This window comes from Anas platyrhynchos, chromosome 2 (genome assembly GCF_047663525.1).
Source record: "Anas platyrhynchos isolate ZD024472 breed Pekin duck chromosome 2, IASCAAS_PekinDuck_T2T, whole genome shotgun sequence".
NCBI classification, from domain to species: domain Eukaryota; kingdom Metazoa; phylum Chordata; class Aves; order Anseriformes; family Anatidae; genus Anas; species Anas platyrhynchos.
The window spans coordinates 96367562-96391585 of record NC_092588.1 but is presented as its reverse complement, the minus strand read 5'-3'; the positions used below and the strand labels follow the sequence as shown (position 1 = coordinate 96391585).

At 35.5% G+C, this 24024-nt stretch overlaps 1 protein-coding gene across 10 annotated transcripts; it reads left to right on the top strand.

The window, feature by feature from the left end:
- Positions 1–275: 275 nt before the first annotated feature.
- Positions 276–24017, top strand: NME8 (NME/NM23 family member 8). Of its 10 annotated transcripts, none has more exons than XM_072033236.1 (17): positions 276–1459; positions 2770–2806; positions 2899–2947; positions 3824–3930; positions 5198–5269; positions 6126–6242; positions 6845–6911; positions 9006–9082; positions 10752–10844; positions 12377–12528; positions 13999–14177; positions 15044–15188; positions 15890–15997; positions 16601–16752; positions 17631–17775; positions 18413–18615; positions 19902–24016. In XM_072033236.1, the coding sequence occupies exons 2-17, from the start codon at positions 2774–2776 to the stop codon at positions 20009–20011; spliced, it is 1809 nt and encodes a 602-aa protein (XP_071889337.1). In that variant the 5' UTR covers positions 276–1459; positions 2770–2773; the 3' UTR covers positions 20012–24016. The 10 variants fall into 10 exon arrangements, with proteins under 10 accessions (XP_071889337.1, XP_071889336.1, XP_071889341.1 ...); XM_072033235.1 differs by having other exon boundaries at positions 278–1459; positions 2899–2956; XM_072033234.1 differs by lacking the exon at positions 276–1459 and adding an exon at positions 1547–1605 and having other exon boundaries at positions 2899–2956.
- The last annotated feature ends 7 nt before the right edge of the window (positions 24018–24024 follow it).

Here is a 24024-nt window from a genome sequence, read left to right as displayed (position 1 = left end):
GAAATGTTGCCTCATGCCCCTGCTGCAGAATGAACACAGTTCAGCTTGGAATGATTTGGCTGTAAGAAGGAACATCTATTCTATCCCCTTTAAGTGACATTGCCCTACTTTTTTTTTTCTTCATATTAGTTTTCAGTAAATAAAATGAGTTCCTCAATGTGGGGATTTGAAAGTCATGCTTTGGTGAGCAGTCCTGGAATGTTCAAGAAAAGTGACAAGAGATTCCCTAGTGTGGTGGCTGGGCAGCTGAGCTCCACCACAACTGCTCTCTCACTCCCCCTACTCAAAGGGAAGGGGGAGAAATTACAATGAAAAGGGCTCAATGGTTGAGATAAGGACAGGAAGATCACTCAAACATTGTGATGGGCAAAACAGATTCAATGTAGGGAGATGTGAGAAATTTATTGGCTAGTACTAACAAGCTAGAGAAGTCAGAAACAAAAGAAAGAAACCAAAAATGCCTTCCCCCCATCCATCCTCTTCTACCTCCTCCCCCCAAGCGATGCAGGGGAATGGCAAATGGGGGCTGCGGTCAGTCCATGACGCTTCGTCCCCACCACTCCCTCACGGTCCCTTTCTGCCCCAGCTCTCTGTGGGGTCCCTCCCACGGGATGCTGTCCTTCCCCAACTGGGCCTGCAGGGGCTGCCCACAGGCAGCAGCTCTTCAAGCACTGCTTCCACACGGCTCTGTACCACGGGGTCCATCCATCCCCCAGGAGCAAACTGCTCCAGCACGGGTCCCCCACGGGTGGGCAGCAGCTCCTCCCAGACCCCCTGCTCCTGCATGGGCTCCTCTCCACGGGCTGCAGCTCCGTCCCGGGGCCTGCTCCTGTGGGGGCTCTCCATGGGCCACAGCCTCCTCCAGGCCACATCCACCTGCTCCACCGGGGGCTCCTCCACCCATGGCAGGGCTGCAGCGTGAAGATCTGCTCCATGTGGGACCCATGGGCTACAGGGGGACAGCCTGCTCCACCAGGGGCCTCTCCACAGGCTGCAGGGGAACTGCTGCTGCCTGCCTCGAGCACCTCCTGCCCTCCTGCTGCACTCACCTGGGGGCTGGTGCTCACTCCTCGCTTTCACAGCTGCTGTTGTGCAGCTGTTTTTTTCCCCCTTTCTTAAATCTGCCCTCACATAGGTGCAAACAACCTTGCTTATTGGCTTGGCTCTGGGCAGCAGTGGGATCCTTTGGAGCTGGCTGGAGCTGGCCCTTATCTAAAATGGGGCAGCTTCTGGATTCTTCTCACAGAATCCACCCCTGCAGCCCCATGCTTCTGAAGCCTTGTCATGTAAACTCACTACACCTAGAACTAGATTTCCTCAAGACTCGATACACATAGCAGCACATAGTGAGCTGGGACGGGGCTTCAGATGTAAATTGGAATCACTGATTTTTTTATGAACCAAGAACAACAGGCATATGTGAGATGCAAATACCTTAGAGATACCCAGGCGTTTGCAGGTACTTAAACATGTAACTCCACAAAGAAAGTTAAACCGACTTTACCTGTATCTTCTGAGCTTCATAGGGGACGCTGAGCTGCAGGCTCTGGTGGTGGTTGGAGCTAACGGCTGTGGGGCACTGTGGCAGCCATTAGAGCCATCAGGGTGCGGGCAGGCGGGGGCGAGGGGTGGGTGAGGGTCCGGGGTGGGCCTGCAGATCTGGAGGCATTTGTGTGGTGGGGTGTGTTTGTCTGGGACTGCTGGGTGCGTGCAGCTGTCCTTGAGGCGAGGTGGGGCCTCCTCACACGTGCTGACAGGTCAATACGTGTGTCTGGAAGCTCATGGACACTGGGGCATGCTCACCGAGTAGGCTTGAGCAGCTGTGCATGCAGGTCTTTAATGAAATGATTTAGTCAAAGGAGGAAGCATCAGGGCAAGAGTTCTCACATCGGCCATTATGCCTCTGTCTGTGATCTGAAAGAGGCAATTCTAGTGTGACTGACTGGATAGTTCAACCTCGGGACATATGTGCTGGTTGAGTTGTCAAATAGCACTGCCACTGGAGGTGACATTCCCAGTGGCACCTTCTTTTTGCCAGGACAAAGAGTACCATCTTAACCAAGAACTTTGGAAATCTCCATTTCATTTGCTGTTTTATTATTCAGCTTAGATCCATTTGAAAGCTGAATTCAATCTTCACCCAAGTATGTTAACTGAGGTAGTTTTCCTGCCCAGTTCAAAGTTAAATAACTACTAAAAAAAAAAGAGGAAGGATATGTTTTACTAATGGCAGAATGATGAATGCACAACCATTCAGTTTGGCAGTTCAGATGTGATGAGGCACATGTAAGTTATTGCTTTACAGATATCCCTGAATACGATTTGGGAGACTGATTTGGTGTCATTTTGAGTCAAAGCTCTTTAATTAATTATTTTTTTTTATTTTTTTTTTTTGAAATAGTTCACTGTCACAGCAGTTGACATCCAGGTCCTTTTGGTCATTCTTATCACAGCAATTATGAATTTGAGCAGTGCTTGAGACCAAATAATTCTAAAGGCCTTAACAGGTCAAGAAGCTGAATTTTATTGTTTCCTGTGCTATTTTGGTTCCACAACTTGCATATTGCTCCACAGAATGCCGATGTAGAGTGCTAACTTCCATTGCAGTAGGGACTTCAGAGGAGTTAAAATTTTAAGGGAATCAGAAAACAGTGCTATGTTGAAAAAAAATCCATATAAGTCAGTTCTACATGTCACAGATAAGGCTTGCTTTTCTTTAAAAAAATGTTAAATGTGCTTTGTGTTTTGATATGTTTCCTGTAATCACAGGAATATGTCAGGCAAGAAGAAAGAAATCCAACTTCAGGTATAAATCCTAATTACTTAATTCTAGAGATGAAAAGATTATCATTTTCTTGCCTTTTAAAGATGTTAAAATGTCAATCCATTTTATTTCAGACCACAATAACCAATCAAAATCAGTGGGATGAAATGTTGCTGACAAAAGGTGTAGTAGGTACTAACTATTATTCTTTCTTGACGTATACAGTTTCTCATATATTGTCTGATATGTAATACATACAGCTAGAAGACTAGTGCCATATTGTCCTCTAAATGGTTATATTAATATATTTTAAATGGGTATGTTGTGCTTATGAATAATTTATATCTTCCATAGTAAATAAATAAATCATAAATCATACTTTACATTATTTTATCCAGTTTTATACACTGATGTTTAGAAAATGCCATTCCAATATCATATTTTGTACGGTAGGCAGTACGACATTTCTGTGGAAGTTTTTTTTCCCTGAAATCTCATAGGGCCTACATTAATACTATACAGTTATACTCAGCAGTTAATCAGACAGCATTCTGAGAGTGCATCTGCTGTATTCTCCCAGTTTTCAGTTCACTGAGTCCAATAACAACACCTAGGTTTCCTAGGAATTGTATCTGGGTAGAGGGAACAAATCTGTAGTGGGATGAAATCTACAAAAGATTGATGATGGGAAAGAAATTGGCTTATGAAGGGGAAAAGCAATATTCTGAAAAGAAAAAGAAGAATCAAACAGAAAAAGAATATAAGAGAGAAATGTAGTTGTTTGGGTTATTCATCTCAAAAACTATTGCAAGTAGATTGCTGATGTCAGAAGTAATTGAAGTACTAGAGGAAACCATGATATGTATATATTGATGTGTACATGAAGTATACATGAAGTATAATCAATACATAGATGTATACATGAAGTGTCCATTAACTAGAAGAGGACTGGAGGATGCATGCGACTGCCTTCTCAATACTATTCCAACACACAAAGTATGTTTCATTTTATAAATTACACAAGTCAGCAGTCTGTAATTCCAAAATATTATATTTTAGTAATAGATGTATATCAAGCTTGGTGTGGTCCTTGCAAAGCTGTGGTAAATTTATTCAGAAAACTGAAGAATGAGTTTAGTGAAGATGATGTGTTGCATTTTGCAGTGGTAAGTATGTAACTTATATATGGAATTTGAATTCTAGTTTATGTTAGATGTATCTTTTTTTCTGCATGCATTTACAGAGTTGTCATTTTACTTTCTTTATACCAATTCAGTCACTACAATTTTGGCCTGGTTGCCTTTTATTCTCAATATCTCCTTATATGGCTTTGTTCAGAGGTAGATTAGAATAGGTAGTAAGTATGGAAGAAATTATAATAGAATCATAGAATCATTATGGTTGGAAAATACCTCCAAGATCATCTGGTCCAAGCATCACCTTAACTCCAGTATCACCCACTCAGCTATGTTCCTAAGTACCACATCCAGAAATACTAATAGAAAGGGAGCTCACAATAATAATAACAAATAATAAAGTTATTAATAATGTAATCATAATAGAAAGGGAGCTAATATCCTCAAGCTTTTCTTTTCCTTGATGAGAGTTGCAGAAACTTTCAAAAGCCAAGCTGTATGGTTTTGTTTGTTAGTTTTGATTTTGTTCATTATTATCACATTAGAACTCTTACATCCCTGAAAAAGTGTTGCATCTTTTTTGCAAATATTTCCTTGTATTTCATTTTTTAAGAGAACAAAAAGGGGGAATTGAAAATAAATTATCACAAAACTATAGTGGTAGAAATATTCCACTACACTAGCAGTTGGTATTCTGTATATTCTATATATATATTATGTATATAGGAGGCATATATATCATATTTAAATTAGATACATTTGTTTCACAGATTCAGTTCCTTGCAGATACTGACCAAGATCGTTCATTCTAATGTTACTGAAAAGTTTCCATTTTTTGATCAAAGTTCCTTGAATTTTTGTTCAGTTATTTGTTCAGTTTTTTGTTCAGAAATTTTTGGAAGTTATGTTCAGAGGTAATCTAAAGTGCTTTTTCATTGAGTTGACCACATATCGCAAAGAACTTAATAAAGTGGAAAATTTCTTTTGTCAGGATTGCATATACTACTTCTTCATTTATGTACGTTTATACATGGAAAAACAGTACTAAAGTAACATTTTTCCTTGAGTAGCTGCTATAATATGAAGAGAAGCCAGTCCCATATTACCAAACCAGCCTTTCCTTCAATACCAGCAGGTGGCATAAATACTGCTAATTGTATTTAAGATTATAGTGAGAGTATGTAACACAGTAGATGATGGCAGTTTTCTTTCAGGCAAAATGTTTTTTTATACATACAAATATATGCATAAATATAAACACTTATGTAAGCAAACAATTTTCTGCATCTCGCTTCAGGCAGAGGCTAACAGTATTGAGACTCTGCAACCATATAGGAATAGATGTGAACCTGTGTTTCTCTTTTGTGTTGTAAGTACACCACATTGCTTTCTGTTAATGCATTGCTTATTTTTACATTAATGTTTCAGTAGATTAAAATGAAATGTGAAACTATATGTCATATCTTTACATTTTACACTATATAGGATCGTATTATCAGATGTTGTTTACTTGATGCTCTTTCCCATGCCCAAATCTGTAGTTATCAAGCACATTTTTATTGTGGTTGCACATATAGATAGCCACAGCAGATTTGTGGTACTCACATTTTTGGTAGTTGCTGAGAAATCAGAGTAAGTTTTTCTGGGGTTGCCTACATTTGGCTAACTGAAATGCTTATTCTGTGCACACTTTCCCTCAGAGAAAGAGATTACATTTCCTTCCACTTCAATTTTTAAAAAATAAGCAAAAAGATTGCCCTTCTTACATTTTAGCAATTGTAATGATTCATACATTTAATGTCTCATTGATGGGTACGGAAAGACTTTTTGTTGTTGTTGTTGTTGTTTGTGGGGTTTCTTTTCATTTTGGCAGTGCTAGGATTTGAATTTCAGCAACTACGGGCTAAGAACACCAATACCTTCAGAAGTCTTTCAGGTATTTGCATTTACTTTGAAATGTACTATTATTGATGAGCTTCAAAATAAATACATAAAATGAGACAAAAAAAAGGAAATGAAGAAGTGGAAAACAAAGAATAGTAATTCTGAACCAGCTAAGGCATTAGTTTTGGTGTTATCTTCAGTGAGCACAGCAAGTTATGATGTTGCTAGGGGAAAGAAAAAAAAAAAAAAAGACAACACAAAATATAGCATGTTCCAAAACTCAAGGAAATGTGTAAACTAAGTGACAAAAACTCACTAAGAGTTTAGTTTCTCTTTTACAGAATGGCAAAATTATTGAAATGGTGAGAGGTGCAAATGCTCCTCTTATAAGTAAGAAAATAACAGAACTAGTACAAGAAGAGAGGGAAATTGTAGCTGGACAGAAGGAACGCCCTGAGGTATACTCACAAAAAATATATTTAAATATAGAAGAATATTTTTATTATACTTCAATGGTTTCTCTCAATGCCCATGATAGTGTTTTCTGCAAAGTTTATTTTTTTGTGTTTTTTACTTAGTAATAAATGACACATGATCTTTTTATAATTTATTTTTTTAAATTGTACGTTTTAGAAACTGAAGAAGTTTACAGATCACCCTGTTATTCAGAGAAATGGAGGGATGGGTTGCTAACAAAATGTCTAGAAGATAAACTAGTTTTAGTCATTATCCTTTTTATATTTAAGGACTGACATTTTTTCATATATGACTTAGTAAGAATTCACCATATGAAACAAAGACTTGGGAAATAGTCATGTCTCATTTTTTTGAGTGAAAATTGAGATGAAAGAACTCTGCTTTCAGTAAAAGGAAACTTTTAGCAATCTATAGCCCAGGTAAGAAAAATCAGACTAGCCCAATGTCTTCAAGTTGCAGGCTTTCCTGGATAGCAAATATGTTGCTACATGAAGAAAAAGTGTTTTAAAGATCTGAGAGCTGTGTTTGATGACTTCAGCTTCACGATGGTAATGTACTTCTCCTTTATTTGCAATTGCCTTAGGTAGATGAACTTACTTTCCTAGAAGAAAAATCATCAGAAGATTCTGTTGAGGAGACTGTACCTGAGGGTAAATACACTTAGAAAAGCTAACAGAAAGTAAAAAAGAACAAACATATTTTTAATTATTTGATTAGGAATTGTGTACACCAAGCTCCAATAGATTGTCCTTCGATTCAGTTAATAACATGGCAGGTTACGACTGAGAATATCAAACTGACAGAAGGTTTTCTTCTTTAAGGAATTAAGATATTGGTCTGTCATCAGTTATTTTCAACCCCTTTCTCCAAACTAACAGAGTTCACGTCATGTGCAATATTAGTGCCTGAAACTCACTTCTACACAGTCCCTGCATTAGTGATGTACTTTTGCTGAGGTGGTGCTTGCCAACATTTGTATGTTCTACAGAAAAACAAACAAACAAACAAAAAAACAAAACCCACAACAGTATGATGTGCAACCTGTGAGGATTAAAAGAGTTAATCTGTGAAGGAATGGCATGCCTTGTATCTCAGATTGTTTTTAATTATCTCTTTCACAAGAGTAGATTTAAGGCTCACATCTAAGATTTATTTCAAGCTTGTTGTGAGCTGGAACCTACGTCTTTTCTATTCTTATTTTTATGTATGGCTACTGAAGCTTCTAAAGTTCCTGCTTTGTATATGTGCAGACTATCATTTTACGAGGTTGAAATGGAATAGGTTTTTCCATTTTCTCTCTTCTTTATCTTCCTTTTTTTCTCTTGTTATAAGGCACTACATCATTATCATGGATTAAGTTATGTACCTTCTCCTTCCCCTTCATATCTTCTTTATTGTATAGTTCAAATGGCATGTTCCTGACCTCAGCTTTAGCCTTTTTTTTCACTTACAAATCCTCTGAGATTTAGTAATACAGTATTATAAATCCTTTAGAAATTATATACAGACTTCTCACTAATCTACAGAATCTAAATACTCTGCAAAATAGAATCATAGAACAGTTTGAGTTGGAAGTGACCCCAAGGATCACTTAATTCCAACCCCCCTGCCATTGGCAGGGACACCTCCCACCAGATTAGGTTGCCCAAGGCCCCATCCAGCCTGGGCTTGAACACTTTCAGGGATGGGGCATTTACAGCTCCTCTGGGCAACCTGCCCCTCACCTTTACCTTCACAGTGAAGTCTCTTCCTTATATCTAATCTAAAAATCCCCTCTTTTAGTTTAAAGCCATTACTCCTTGTCCTATCACTATGCTCCCTGACAGAGTCTCTCCTTGGCTTTCCTGTAGGCCTCCTTTAGGTAAATCAGGGCACAGTTTCAGCTTGGATTCAGCTTCAAGTTAGGGTCCTTCAGAAGCCCCAGTGCACAACACTTTGTGGTAATATGTTTCTTAACATCTGCAGGTGCCTATGAGCGTTTTTTAGTATTGGCAAGAAGTACTAGTCCTGCATTTCCATTACAGCTACCATTAACTGCTTCTACAGTGTTTGAGATCTGATTGAATTACATTCTAACACTTTAACTGTAAACCTCAGATTCTTCAAAGAAAGTTTATAGTTTGTATTTTCTTTGATCACTTTCTGTCATTTAGTGGTTATGTGTATGCTACAGATGCTGCAATAGTATGCCTATGACTGGGAACACCTCTTGCTTTAAAGATTAGATTAGAGCAAGTCTTTCATATACTTCAACAGTTATTTATTGCAAATGAGTTCAGAATCCACAATGCTAAGGAATCAAACATCTACTATGACAAGGAATGTGTATTTTACTGGAAATCAATACTCATACAAGATTTTAACTTATTGAGTTTTCCTTTGTAATACTAATTCCTTTCAAATTTCTAGTCCTGTACATAGAAAGCTCCCTAGAGAAATCATCCATCTTAAACTGTAGTTTTTCCACTGCACCTAGCTGCACGTGGAACATGTCTCTACCGTATGACCCAAAACACAAGTTGTTCACCCAGAATGTGGATTCCAGGGATGGCCAAGTACTACCTCACACTCTGAGACATGCTTTAAGTGCTGGAGTCATTTATTTATTGCAACCACTGTTTGGCTATCTCAGTATTAAAGTGGAGAAGTGTTAAAAGAAATTTACTTGCAAGTAATGAAAAATTTGGTTGTGTATTTATTTTGATAAATATATTAATTGCCATATTATTTTTTCAAATTTTCAGAAGAAGTCACATACTCTGTTGGAATTATAAAACCTGATGATGTCTTAGAAGGACGTGTAGAAGAAATTAAACAAAAGGTAGACAAAATTTGAAAAGATTCATTCATCCTGTTTATTTCAGTGGAATAATAATAAGACGGATGATCAAATAGATCCTAATTTATTCCCAGGTTTTAGAAAAAGGCTTGTTAATGGCTCTCTGTTAAGGATAGTAAAAACAAGTATTTTGCCCTGAAATAATATAGTATTCCAATTGATACTGTTGCTTTAATATTTTGTGCCAGTAAGTTATGGCATACTGTGGAGATCAATGGTACATGAAATCTATAAGCAGAAGTAGATCTTTTTTTTCCTCATATTTCAGTAGAGATAAGGACTAGAAACTATGGTGGTGAAGTTAATTCTTTCAGGTGAAGATACCTTTTCTGACTGTGCAGCATCTTTAAGAAATGTAGGCACATTTAAAACAATTAATCGGTTCACTGTGGAAATATTTGTGTTCACAAACGACTAAACACATGCTTGTAGATGGAAAGGGTGATTTACGTGCACTAGTAATCACTATAATCAGAGACTGTATACTAATAATAACAATCTCAGTGCATTGATGGATTCAGCATTTATGTAAGCAATCACACAGGGAAGAGAAATTCTCTTTCCTTCCAAAATATCATACTATATGTATTTTCACTTTAATTACAGGAATTTTGCACTGATTCTGATACAATAATATTAATAATAATAATAATAATATCATAACATTATATATATCAAGAATAAAAGTTAAATTTAAAATGATGCGAGGGTCTGTGATGTATGCAGGATAGAAAATCAGAGTGTTGTATTTCTTGTTTCTGCATTTACTCTATCTTGGCCAGAAAAAAAAATGGTTCAATAAAGACAAAAAAAGCAGGCAGTGTTTGAAAGCAATTTAAATGGAGCTGAGCAGCTGCTAATTGGCTCTGTCTTTACACTGCCTTGTGAGGTGTGTACCCATACTGTTTCCACATTCAACCTTGTCAAGGCAATCTGGAAACACTCAGCAGCATCATAGGGACTTTTAAAGAGGAAAGTGCTGGTAAGCAAACTAACATTGGCATATGATCAATATTGGGGCTGGATAGTGTCTTCATTGTTTAGATATAGGTATATGTTATAAATATCACATCAGTGGGACTATGAATTTTGATACAGGTTGTGTAAGTGTGCATCTCATATGTACTTTAATTTAGTATAGTAATGTGACTTAAAATAGATAACCATAAAATAGATTTTAGTTTTGATCTTTTCTGTTTCTAAAGTATATCAACTTTATAATGGTGGCCAAAAAGTTTAGCCTATTTTTATTACAACATTTATTGACAAATATGCAGTAATATGACTATTACAATTATCATACAATTTATAATAACAATTTTAGAAGTAGCTGAATTTTAATCATTCACGATGGTAAAAAATATTTATTCAATGTTAAATAAAAAGAATTATTAACCACTGAATGAATGCATACATTGAACTACACTATATTTTCCAAAACCTTCAACATAGTGGGCATTGTTATCCTGAATTCACCAAAGTGCTTTGAAAAGATAGAACTTTAGTTAGGCAAACATAGCAGTTATGTTTGGAATATTTCAGATAATTTGCATTTAAGATACAATACAAAGTCAATCAATCTTTAGATTTATGTATAATATTGTATGTATCCTTTTTCAAATGCCACTGAGTAATAACTGAGTAATTGCAGATTAGAGATGCAGGCTTTGGCATTGCAGCATCAGAAGAGAAAATGCTAACTGAAGAACAAATCAGAGAATTCTATACCAAGAAAAAAGAACAGGTAAAATAAAACAAACAAACACTAAAAACATAAAGAAAAACAGCAGATAAAATATATCAGTGTTACTGTATGTGCTTTTAAATCCTGTAATTTTTTAATATGTTGTACACAGAACAAAAAAGAAAATGTTCTCGCTCTTTTTTTTTCTTACTGAGCCTTATAAAAATATAGCTTGGTAGCTGTAGTAAATCGTAGCCAACATTAGGGTAGTGAGAATAACAAAACTACTGTGAACTATGAGAAGTAGTTCAGAGGACTTTGTCCATATTGAGGAGCTATCATTTGCCATTCTTTAAGTGTAATTCTAAGCTGAAAAATAAATATGTTAAAGTGACAATATAGAATATAGCTTTCTTTGTGCTCAGTGGGAAAGATTCTTCCCAGTTTAATACTGTGCAATCTTGTTAAAGGTTCAGAGGATGCCTATTATAACAGAATGGAGAATCAAGTTTAATAGACTTAGTATCTTCAGATATTTCAGCAGAAATTGTTTCTTTTTAGTGATGAAACCACCATAGCCACATCTAATAGCTACATCGATTTCTTCTAACATGAACCAGTGTACTTTTGAAGTCACAACACTATACTTACTTTATACATTGTACTAAATGTCTTTGTGCTTGCATGCAATCAGGGTTGTGTTTTTTGAGGTTTTTCACCTTGTGAAGTGGGTTAAGTGGATGTGTAGATATGAAGCTAACTGAAAGAGAAAAGCAATGAATTGAAAGCAATATATATGAATATTCCATCCTCATATTATTAAAGGAAAAATGTCATACACAATCAGATGAGGGCGGATGGTAAAGAAAAGATTTAGTCAAATGCATAGAAGGAGTGAAGGTTATCTGAGGAAATCAGTAATATTGAAGAGAAAGATGACATACAAAGGAAAAAAAAGATGAAAAACTTACAACAGCTTGCAAAGGTATTTTCTGATGAAAATGTCCATCCACAGCATTGAAGACTGAGACTGGATGAGTGAAAAGAACATAGCAGAGAGAATAACAGAAAAGTCTACAAATGTCTTGCAAACATTTAAGTGCTCTATATTTTTAGCCAGCTACCTGATTTTTAGTTTCAAAAAATTTGCATTGAATTGTATTGCAATTTGTTATGTCACATAAGTGCTACTGCAAGCATAGCATTTGATCACATCAAGTTTCTAGATAATTTTCTTCTCTTTTGTTGTTTGCACTTTAACCTCAAAGAACATGTACTACTTTTGTAATGTATTTTTATTACTTCATTTATCTCAGTTACTTGTATTTTAGGCATTTTATAATTTTCCTGGCTCAAATGATTGATCAAAAACCCTTTCAAACAGTTTGACAGGATTTTGAGTAATATACGCTAATGCCATTGTAAAAAGGGAGTGTCGTTAGTTACTTACAAAAGGATGTTCTCATTTCTGATAATAAAGTCAGAGTTACTGCAATTCATAGCAATAATAATAATAATAATAATAATAATAATAATAATAATAATAATAATAATAATAATAATAATAAATTAATAATCATTGTGTTTTTTAGCCTGATTTTGATGATTTTGTTCAGTTCATGATGAGTGGACCATGCCACATTTTGGTAATCTCTAAAAAAAAAGCAACTGATGCTATTCCTCTCTGGAAAAAACTACATGAATCACTTGAAAACATTCCTGATGAGTCAGAAAAGCCAGAAAGGTAACTAACAATGAAAATTGGAATATGTGATTAAGTTACAGTATTTTAAATACACCATAAAAGTAACATTCTTACAGACTTGTTCTTATATTCATATGTGTGCACAGGGCCCAGGGAGCTGGCAAAGTTCTTTACCTGGTCTTTCACAGAACCATCACTACAATGCAATCATAGATCCTTTGGGAACATAGACACTCTGTGATTCCTAGGGAAAGATAATAAGCAAAGGGCACTGATCTCATGCTCATTCTGAACTAAATTTGAGTGGATTGTCCAAGGGGAACTGTGCTGTACTTAGAGCTGGTGTGGTCCATACAGTTCCACTTCATACTAATTCACCAAGACGAAGTGACTGCCAGCACTGCAAAATGAATGTTGTCCATGTTTACTTTTATATATGCTGGGAACCTGTAGATGTGACCCAAGTGACACCTGGGGACACCTGAAGCGTGCTGTGCTCCCTGGCACCACTCTGTAAAAGTGAGCAAACAAGTGGGAGGGGTTTTGTTTGTTTGTTTGTTTTGTTTTGTTTCATTTCGTTTTTTTATTTGTTTGTTTGTTTGTTTTTTGTTGTTGTTGTTTTGTTTTGTTTTTGTTGTTGTTGTTTTTTGTTTTGTTGGTTGGTTGGTTGGTTAGTTGGTTGTTTTGTTTTGTTTTGTTTTGTTTTGTTTTTTTGAGGTACATAAATACATTGTAAGGAGTTGCTGTTCCCAACCATGGTGTCTTGGAAAGTCTGTCTTTCTCTTATGCCAACTATTTAGCAAAGAATTTGTAATGGAAAGTTAGTAGTATACACAGCACAAGACAATAGAGTGTTCACAAAAATACAAATTTGGGATCGAGTTTTATATTGCTATTTACAGAAAACAGCAAAAATTTGCATAATTCGTTCCAAAAAAGAACCTATTGAAATAGTCTATATTTTTGGTGATACCTGCTGAACCCCTTTTTGAGTTGATTTAGTGCAATCAAAGAATATTGTATTTTTTCTGGGTGGTCTAGAGTAAGTGTATATACATTGCTAAATAAACCTTAGAGTTACAGGCAATGAAAGAATCTCTGATAAAGAGAATTTTGTAGTGCAGTTGTTCTTAGGATAATGCTTTACATGAATTAAGCATAATCCTTTTTCTGGTCATTCATTATACACTGTACACTTGTCAGTAGTAATTCTGTCTAGTGAAACAGAGAAACTATTCTGAAGAAGCTAGAGGGGAATTAGAAAAGCTGCATGACAGATTTCTCTTTTATAGCATATGACAATGAACTTTTTGAGATATATTTCTCAATAGAAATATTTCTCAGAAACATTACTTCAATTATGAATCTGAATTAAATAAAATCTGCATTTGGTTTTCTATTCTTTTGTTTCACTAAACTTTAAGAAAGTACATTTTCATCAAGTCAGCTGTTATCACAACATCAAAATGTATACAGGGACTTAAATATGATAAAATTTTGTCTCATTAGACTGGAAGAAACTCCAGAAACTAAGAGTATATTAAATATGTGTGATGTGCAAAGCAGTATAGAAGATGCCAGCAGGCAACTTGCCTTCTTTTTCCCTAATTTTGGTCAAAATAAGACAGAGCAAAAATTTGAAAAGACTTTGGCCTTAGTTAGACCTTGTCTCCTAAGAGAAAGACGAGGTAAGTTTTAATAACTTCATTTTCTATCAAGGGCATAAAAAGTCTCAATTTGAATTTCAGAAATGCTAACACTACTAATGAAATGTTGTTAGATGATCTTTTCTTCTCAGCTTTAAGTTAACAGTAATCTTTATCACAAAAAAAGCTACATGGCTGATACGTTTGATAAATTTAGAATATAAATGTCAAAATTATTTTGTTCCTTTGGTTGACTTTTCAATAATATCTTTAGGTTGCATATCTGGATGAAATTTTTATAGACAACCTCTCAGAGAAGTTAGCATATTTAAGTATACTACAGGGAAACATACTTCTAACCATAATGTAGTAGTTGATCCTTGCCTTGGCAGGTAGATCAATGTCAAGAGTGAAAAAGATCTGACCCAGGGTGTTCTATGCTGCATACATAGGCCTATACAGATAAGATTTTTACAGATTGGATCAGAAAATCTGCTGCATTAGTATGAAGCTCCATCCAAACAAGTTTACTTTTCTTCTAATTTATATTTGCCTTTCTTACTAGAATCTAGCTAGTTCCGTTCTAATTCTAGAATTTCTGTACTGGAAATAATTTAGAGATTTGAAAGACTACAATTTTGGCCTCTCCTTGTATATTTATTTTCTTGATCACTATACACTATGTTGCTTAGAAAAGCCATTTTGCCATCCACATCAACTTCGTGAGTGTCCAGGCAACTACTGAAGCCTTTTAGCAGTTTCTTTAAATTAGTTTTCTGTTCTTCAGTTAAGAAATTAATTAATTTGTAAAAATTTAAGATAGTTATTAGAAAGCCTGTGTCATTTCTGCAAAAGTGTTTAGTTGATGAATGGATGGTAATTTAGCATTATTTCAATATTTTAAACAGATTCTATTATACAAAGAATAAAGGATGATGGCTTTGAAATAGCAATGCAGAAAGAAATAAACCTATCTGAAGAACAAGCACGTGAATTTTATAAAGAGCATGAAAATGAAGACTACTTCCCTTTCCTGCTAGAGGAAATGACCAGGTAAGGTGAATGAAAAAGGAAACTACAGATGTAGAAATGAGACTGAACACACACAACAAATAATTAACCTGAATTATTATTAGGGCTGTAAGATACCATCTTATCTGAGAGTTTAGTAAAACTCAACACAGGATCAGAAAACTGTAGATAATGAGATAATTCCCAAATACAGTACACAGATCAGATTTTTAAAAATTTCTAGTGACTCCATACCTCCATATGTAAGATGTTGAAGTCAGTGGCCAATTCCATTGATCTGGGTGAAAACATTTGAACTGTGCTCTGAAAGGCTTCATTTAGATTGTTTATAGGAGGACTCTATAGTCTTTATCTAGATTGTGTGATGGACTCCTCGGAGTGGAAAATAAATCATATTTGGATATTGTCTTCACGTGAAGTTGGAACATACCTGGGACAAATACAAAAGTTTAGGAGCTGATCAGCATTTTTATGTCTAGTAATAAAGACATAGCCCAATTCTGTAATGTTATTGGTGTTGTGGTAACATTGAGTAACTTTGAAATATAAATTCATTTAATCTCCATAAGGTTTTATCAGACTGTAGCTGTTTGAACAGAGATAATTTTAAAATCCTCCAGTACTAGGGGTCGTTTTCCTTGTGTGGACTATATAAAATTCTTTTTACAAATTACAAAGAGTTTAATATTTGGTGTTCTTAATGCCAGTTTTCCACTTTACAGTGGTCCAACTCTTGTACTTGCTCTAACACGAGAAAATGCTGTAGCACACTGGAGAAATTTATTAGGTCCAAAGACTGTTGAAGAGGCTAAGAAGGAAAATCCGAACAGGTAATACTTAAACCATCGTTCACAGTTTTAATTTACTTTCATATTCTTCAAGTCACTGAATACCACATTCCAGCTGGTGTAACTATAGTGCCATCGTCTGGAAGCTGATGTATATTTCTGGAGCTTGTTAAGGTTTTCTTGTAACTATTGCACTGATATTTTTTAGTCTGGATGCCTGTTTTCTTAGCTAAATGAAAACCTTTCATTGATGATTTATGTTATTTGTGGCTGAGTTTCTTCAAAACATTTTATAAAGGAATAGCTTGGTTTCACCTGCTTGTAGTATTGTCCTAAGAAACTGCTGTGGTATCACAATACTTATTGTTGACAGAAATGTTGTTTCACAAAGCAAGACCTGGTATTATCTTGGAAATATAATAGAATGACAGTTGGGAAGGAAAGTATTCATATTTCATCTGGTTAATTAAAAAGTTGATTGCTCTTTCTGTAGACAGTGAATGCTTCTTACATCTACAGAGAGACTGCCAAGCACTTCAGTGGCCAAATCAACTTCTATTTGTATTTATTGGGTTCAGGTTAGTCATAGCTAAAGCTCAGGATGGCTATTCCTTTACATAATTTCCCTGTTTTCATGACTCTTAGTTTACGTGCACAGTATGCACTCGACAATGTACCGATTAATCAGCTGCATGGTAGTTCTTCACCTAATGATGCTCAGAAGGAATTAGAATTCTTCTTCCCTCAGGAGCACACTTTGGCATTGATCAAACCTGATGCTGCTAAGAAGCATAAAGGTAAGTGATCTAGAAGGCATGGGCTATGTCTCCAGATGTTATTTATCCAAAATTTTAGCAATATACACCACAGTAAATCATGTCAGATGCATTTTTTTTTATTCTCTGAGATGCTTTTACCAAGCAGATAAATGCTTTTACAGGACTTGCATAATTCATATTGAGATCTCAAATATGACATTTCCTTTGCTTAAATAGCCTATAGCTCTTCTTCACAAGAATACTGGTGAATTGAAGTGAGTAAGTTCTCAGCTAAATTAAAATGTTTAAAAGCCAAGAATTTGTCCAAACTATCTGTCCAGCATTTTTATTAGAGAGAAAGGCCTTCTGAAGTCATGCTACTGATTTCAGACAGTTGTCTCTACTGACTAAAAAGGAGCCATTGCTGGATTGGATGCATTCCCATACTTGGCTTAACTTGACATCAGACAAAGGGAATAAGGAGGAAAGGTTAAAGTAAAGAGAACATTATGAGTTTGGAATCTTACCTAAAATTTTGCTTGTGTTTTTTTTATTATTATTATTATTTTTTACCACTGTATTCAGAGCCTCTTGTTGGCATTCTTCTTTTCTCCCCTGACAAGTTTTGTAGTCTTTTTAATTGTTAATTCTTGTTGGTTTTTATAAGTCTTTCTTCCCCTCTTGTTACAATCCAGATTGATTTTATCAGGCCAGCTGGTGTGTAATGTAGTATTATTACTACATTCCACATTCTGTCCAAAGTCAGAAATAGCAATGAATGCTGTTAGTATAGTTTGCAACAGTCTGAGTTTGTCACCTGTATAGAGATAATTTAGTCCGTTGACAGTGGTTTATTGTACATTTCAATCTAAACTTCTTTAATCAAGAAAGAATGAATTTGCTTGTTATTCACCTAGATGACATCATGCAAAAAGTCAAAGATGCTGGGTTTACCATCTCAAAGATTAAAGAGAAAGCTTTAACTCGTGAAATGGCTACACAGTTTTATAAGGATCACGAAGGAAAACCTTTTTTTGAAGAGTTAGTGGCACGTATGACTGAGTAAGTGTGTAGCTATAGTTATGCAAATATGCATCATAACTTTGAATTTTCAGAGCCAACAAAACATGCAACACTCAAAGTGGGCTGAGGATGTTACACTCTGTTACTCTTTCTGTCAAGTTTAATATTTTGTGTTGTTGTTTTTTTTTTTTTTTTTTTAAGTTTTATGATTACCTTTTAGCATGGAATGCCCTTCCTTAAAAGGAAAATTTGCAGTTCTTTCCAAATTTATGGACAGTGACTGTTATTTTGGCTTTGCTTCTCAAAGAACTCTTTTATGATGGAATCCTTGTTTTTCCCATGAGGGACAAATATTTTTCTCGTAATACTTTTAGTATAGCTGTTGATAATGATGTGTGTTTTCTTGCTTCAGAAATTATTTGATAAGAGCATTTTTAGGACAAGAAGTCAAAATTCAAATAGCTGATCATCATAATCTTTGTGATTTTCAAATACAGATATCAGAAGTTTTATATTGTCTTAAACAAAACATTCCAGAATTACATTTTAAAATTTAAACAGTTTAACATTATTTAGATAGCATAACGCTTAACATAACCCTTCACAGTACCTCTGAAGTTACAGCTAACTCTGCCTCTCAGAATAGTGGAAGAACTTTGATATATTGATTTTACAGGGGCCCATCAGTGGTAATGGTCTTAACAAAGGAAAATGCTGTGCAAGAATGGAGGCAACTAATGGGTCCAACAGATCCAGAAGTGGCAAAAGAGAGCTCTCCTGAATCAATTCGGGCTCTGTTTGCACAAGATATTTTGTCTAATGCTGTTCACGGATCGTCTACTAGAGAACATGCACTGGAAAGCATTGAGTGTATATTTGGTGAGATTGATATAGATTGAACAATTAAGACACAATCTCTGAAAAGTTGTAGTCAAGTTATTAGATACATTTGTCTACCCGACTACCTGTATTTAGCACATACATATACAAACCCATTCTACTCCATACTCTATCTTTTTTTTTTTTGTTATCAATCAATTTCTATATAGTAGAGCATATCAATGTAACAAGTAATGCCTGCTAGAAGTCTGATGTTAGTAATGGTTTCTTTATATATGCTTGGTAGAGAGTTTTTCTTCTAGCACTTAAACAAATGTATGCCTTCCCAATAGTCAAGAGTCTGAGGTGTTTTTTGTATAGCTACCTTAAAAACAGGGTCAATAAAGAAAGGTCCTGAAAACACTATTAGTGATACATCTGCTGTGATGTAATTAGAGTCCCTCAGTTCAGGCAGCCTACAAAGGAGAAATACTAAAAGGTAGTGGAGGTACAGTTACAACATTGGCAGCAAGTGTGGGAACTCAACAAGTGAGAATGGGCCAGGAGCCAAGGATGACTGAAACACAGGGGGTGCCCTCACTGGTGGGAGCCAGGATCCTAGCAGAACCGGGTAGTCAAGTCCGTCAACAGCCCCAGACAAAGCAAGTTATGAACCAGGTACAGCACCAATTCAAGGGTCTAGTCAGGAGCAACAGGCAAGGTAGCCAGAGACAGGTACTACAACATAGCTCAGGATTAAGCCCAGGTCTGAGCTTAAAGGGGCTCCTTGGCCCATTTGGCATGAGTGTGAAACACAAGAGATTGCTCAGAGCTATTAAGGCCTACTGTGTCCCTCAGGGCCCTTAGAAAAAAATGCAATGCTTATTTATCCTTGCCCTAAACATCTAATAGTATCTATCACAAGCAGGATAATAGTTTAGATGGCCCTTTCCAGCCCAGTTGCTCAATGCAAATATATCAGAAGAAGCAAAATATAAAGTCACCTCTTACGTACAGCTACTCTTGAAATATACATCCTTGCCAAACTAGTAAATTTGTATCCTGTCTCAGTCTAATTTGCCTGGATTTCAAGAAGAACACAAATATTCTTCAGTAGCTAATACATTCTTACTTTTACTGTCCAAGCCTGTGGAAGGTAGAGATACTAAAGAATGGTATTCAATTAAAGCAGTTTATGTTACAGCATTGATTAAAAGTGCAAAGTCCAGAATGAATGAAGTTTTCTCACACTTCTCTTACTGTTCCTATTGCATTTGATGTGACTAGCTGTTTTAAAAAGCTTCCTGATAAATATTTATGTTGTGATGGGGCATTTGTTATTACAGAAATTCCTCTAGCAGAAGTTGGACTGAGCATTCTCCTGGTGGCCCATTTTCACATACAGCTGCTTTACTGCAATAAACTCTACTTGAGGAAAGCCTGTAGGAAGTTTTGATTAGTGCAGAATGTATATGTCACCTCAGTGAGCTGACTTCTGAGAAGCATACCTCAGAATTGCTGTATGTTCTTTGGCTTTTTCTTTTAACTTAAAAAACAATTAAAACTGTTCTTCCTGGCATTATTTCAGTACTCTGGGTCTTTTGGGTGTTGGCATATTATACTTTAAGCCAAGAAGCAGTCCCAGAAATGGCTTGAGTAGAGCAATTTCAGATGTATCAATTCAGTTTCTTTCCCAAGATTTTTGTTAGAGTTTTTATAGAGTTGGCTTTTATACCAACAGGGCAAATACAATGTTGAAAGTTTAGATGGGATTGATTTTTGACAGGACAGGAAATACTGAAACAATGTTTATGTCTATGTTTATGTCTTACTAGAAGTTCATTAAACTTCTGGTGTAAGTTCACAGCCAAATAGTACATGGTCTATACGTATCATACACAAGATTTGAATACTGTAGATTACATAGTGTACTGGTTTTAGAAATTTCAGTTAGCTGTATGGGTACACTAGTTCTGCCTGGTTAACTGTGATATAATTGCATATACCGAGTTCTTGTTTTTTTAACTATTGCTCTTCATCCTCTATTACAACACTCTCAAGCATTTTTTTTCTGTTTGGTTGAACTGTTGAAGGACTGCATTTATTTGGGTTCATATATCCATGTGTGTCAGTTTTGATCCCTGTTTTGTGCTTGGTTAAAATGATTCTGTTAATGTATATTTGCTTCTACTAAATATCTTCTTGATCTTAAGGTCTTTTAGCATCTTTGTAAAGAAGTAACTTAAAATATACATTTCAAAACAATAAAAATAATTCTGTCAGCTGATGGAGATCCAGATTCATGAAGGTTTTGTCTCTTTGAGATTAAGACTTCTATAGAGTTATCAAAATGCCAAAAATTCAGAAGCATGCCAATTGAAATACTGACAGTATTTTAACAGATTATTTTACCTCTTTAAAAGTTTAACTCAACATCTAGATTTTGTACACACAATGTAGACTGACATCTGCTATTCTTTAAGTTTTATATTACTGGGACATAGACACAGATGTGATGTTTAAGAGTTTGAGCACTGTGATGAGGTAGACAAGCATTTGCATTTACAGACTCAGGAGGAATGTGTTCCAACATAAACTCCATTGAGTATCATAGATGAAAATCTTCTTGAAATTACCTTTAGAGAGCTCCTCTGGCTACAATCTTACAGAAAGTCTGGCTCAGTCCTTTTGTCCATCTAAATGCCAGACTGAAAGAGAATGTGACCTTCATGACCATTTATTTAGAAAACATTGTGTGGTTCACTGTAGAATTAGGTGTTGCAGAGATGTGATGAAAATTCTTCCAACACTAACAAAAGATAACATAATTTTCTTCAATTTTTTGTCCCAGCAGGAGATAACTGGAACCACAGGGAATGTTTATTTGTATAATAGACCACATATTTCCTTGCTTAGGAACATTAATGAAATCATAATCTGTCAGTGAGATTATTTTAAAGATCTGTTTTACTTTAAAATGATAAACAGGCTAGTTCTAAATTTCAAAATGCTGTTAAGAAGAATTAATATGCCTTATTGTAGTGAGAATTTGTGCTGTATTACTTCATATAAAATAAGGGAATTGGAAAGAAAGCTTTTTTCCCCATGAAGAAGATGGAGTTGATCAGCTTGTGGATGTGCACTGCAATAGTGGTTTTCCAATGAAGGAGGTACATGGGCAGGTCAGAACTTGCAAGTATCTATTAGCTTCATCCACAGTCCTTTAGGACTGAATGATTAACTTTCTGATTACCTTGCTCAGAGGACAAATACTGATGTGCTCTGAATATCTAAAAGCAAAAGTTTTCATCATATGGTATAACTAAAAAGAATCAAAATACCCAGAGTGTTGGTCTACTTGGGACTTCTCTTTATCACTCTGATATATCCATTAACCTTCTATCTGTAGTGTATGACATCTGGCATATAAGGTACATTAATGTTTTGATTTTAGTATTCTTATCTAGAGAAGGAGAGTGTGTCCTCCTGTGCAGATGTTTTTCTTTGTGCTTATCGCCATACTGTTTGATACACAAGCCTTCTGACAGTAACAACAGGAGCAAGTCTGATATTAATAGATTACATGGAACACCCTGAATTTCCTACATATCTAACAAGCAAGTTTTAAATACTGTTTCATCCTCTAACAAGGCTGGTGTTTAATTTCAGGGATGTTACAGGAAAAATAGTGGCAGCAGTTGAAATTAAATGTAGTATTGCCACAGAGCCTTGACTAGGAAGGCTATATACCTCTATAGAAACAAAATACTTATTTGCAGGTTCTTGCAAGTTATTGTTTTTTACTATAAATGTAAACAATTTCTAATGTTTGCTGACCCATATTGAAGGATTTGTATTTATTTGTAAGATTAATTGGAGTTGATGTGGTTTACAAGAAAATTTTGGTTGAGGAAATATTTTCAAATGTGCATTTACATTCAACCACCAGGAACAACCAAAATATGTGGGTCAATTTTGCATAATTGCAGTAAATATTTTTTCAGATTTCATTCATTTGGAATCTAGGCTACAATGGTAGAGAACATAATTTAAGAGCTGTTTGAGTATTTTGGACTGGAAAATCTTCTTTTTGTTTGTACAGGAAGTATTTCTCAGTTATATGCAGTGACTGGTCAAAAGTAACAAAATTACAACACTGAACTGAATTAAAGTGACCGGGTCATTTAGGTCCTGTTGGAGGAGAGGTTATGGGCTTTTGTTGTTCTTGGTTTTCTTTTTCTTTTTTATGTCATTCATAAAAGAGTTCTGATTTGCATTTATGGCGAGTTTCTAAAATAGTGCCAATTATTCACAATTAGAGCAAATATTTTTTCAGGTTTCATTCTTTTGGAATTGAGGTTAGAACATTCAGTAAAAATATTCAATGGCAGTTCTTACTAAACCGGGTACACGTGTGTGGGAGGTAGCAAGACACTCTCTAGAAACATCTGTTCAATGTTCCAGGCCATTTTTATTTTACATTAAAAAAAAAAAAAAAAAAAAAAAAAGCCCCTCAGTAGGAAGGCAGCTATAATAACAAGAAAAAGAATTTGACACTTCAAGTTTTGGCCTGCTAATTTTTCAGCTGTAAATGGCTACAATAATTACTTCCTTCTCTCAATAGACACTTATTGTCTACTCTGCTAAATCTGTGTTTTGTGACTCTGGTGCCAGGGTGCACTAACATGGCAGTGACTACATACGGCTACGGATGTGCACCAGGAGAGCCAAGTCTGACGTTTTGCCACATGTGAGGGCGCAGAAGTGGTGAGCTGGCCATATGAGGGTGGAGGAGGATGCACTTGCCTGCTTGAACAGCCCTTGCTGATCCAACATCTGCTTCGCACCTTTGTAAGGGAAGGGCAGCAGGCTGGAGGACAGAGATGGTCTGGATCTGGACTCAGCCAGCATTGGATGTCACAGTGAATTAATATGTGTAAGAGATTTTCAAACTAGAGTGAATTATATTAGTACTGAATTGGTTTGATTCATGGCTTCATAAAAAAAAAAAATAGAGAAAATTATTCTGGGAGGACACACTACCTTAATAATCCATTTCTCCTGTTCGCACATCTGTTCTTTATATTGTGCTATCTCCTGCTTTTTGTTGTATTGCCTTTCCATCTTCAGTATTTTTACCACATCAGAATAAAAGTCTACCTAAGTCAGCATACATAAATATGTCAAGGAATTTGGAAATACTAGGCTTGGTACATAAAAGTTTATACCAGCATAATGAAAACCTTAGTGTAATGATGGTAGCTTACAACAGGATTGCTGAAAATTCTCTGTAGAAAATAATTTTTGCATTTTACTTCTTTGATATCAAAAAATGAAGAAGGTTTTATTTTAACAGTAGAAAAAAAAACAGTATGCAAAGTTGCTATGAAGTCTAGCTAGCTGTTCCAAAAGGTTCATTCAATGACCACACTGGGCTATATTCACAATAAAACTTGTCAAAGTGAAATA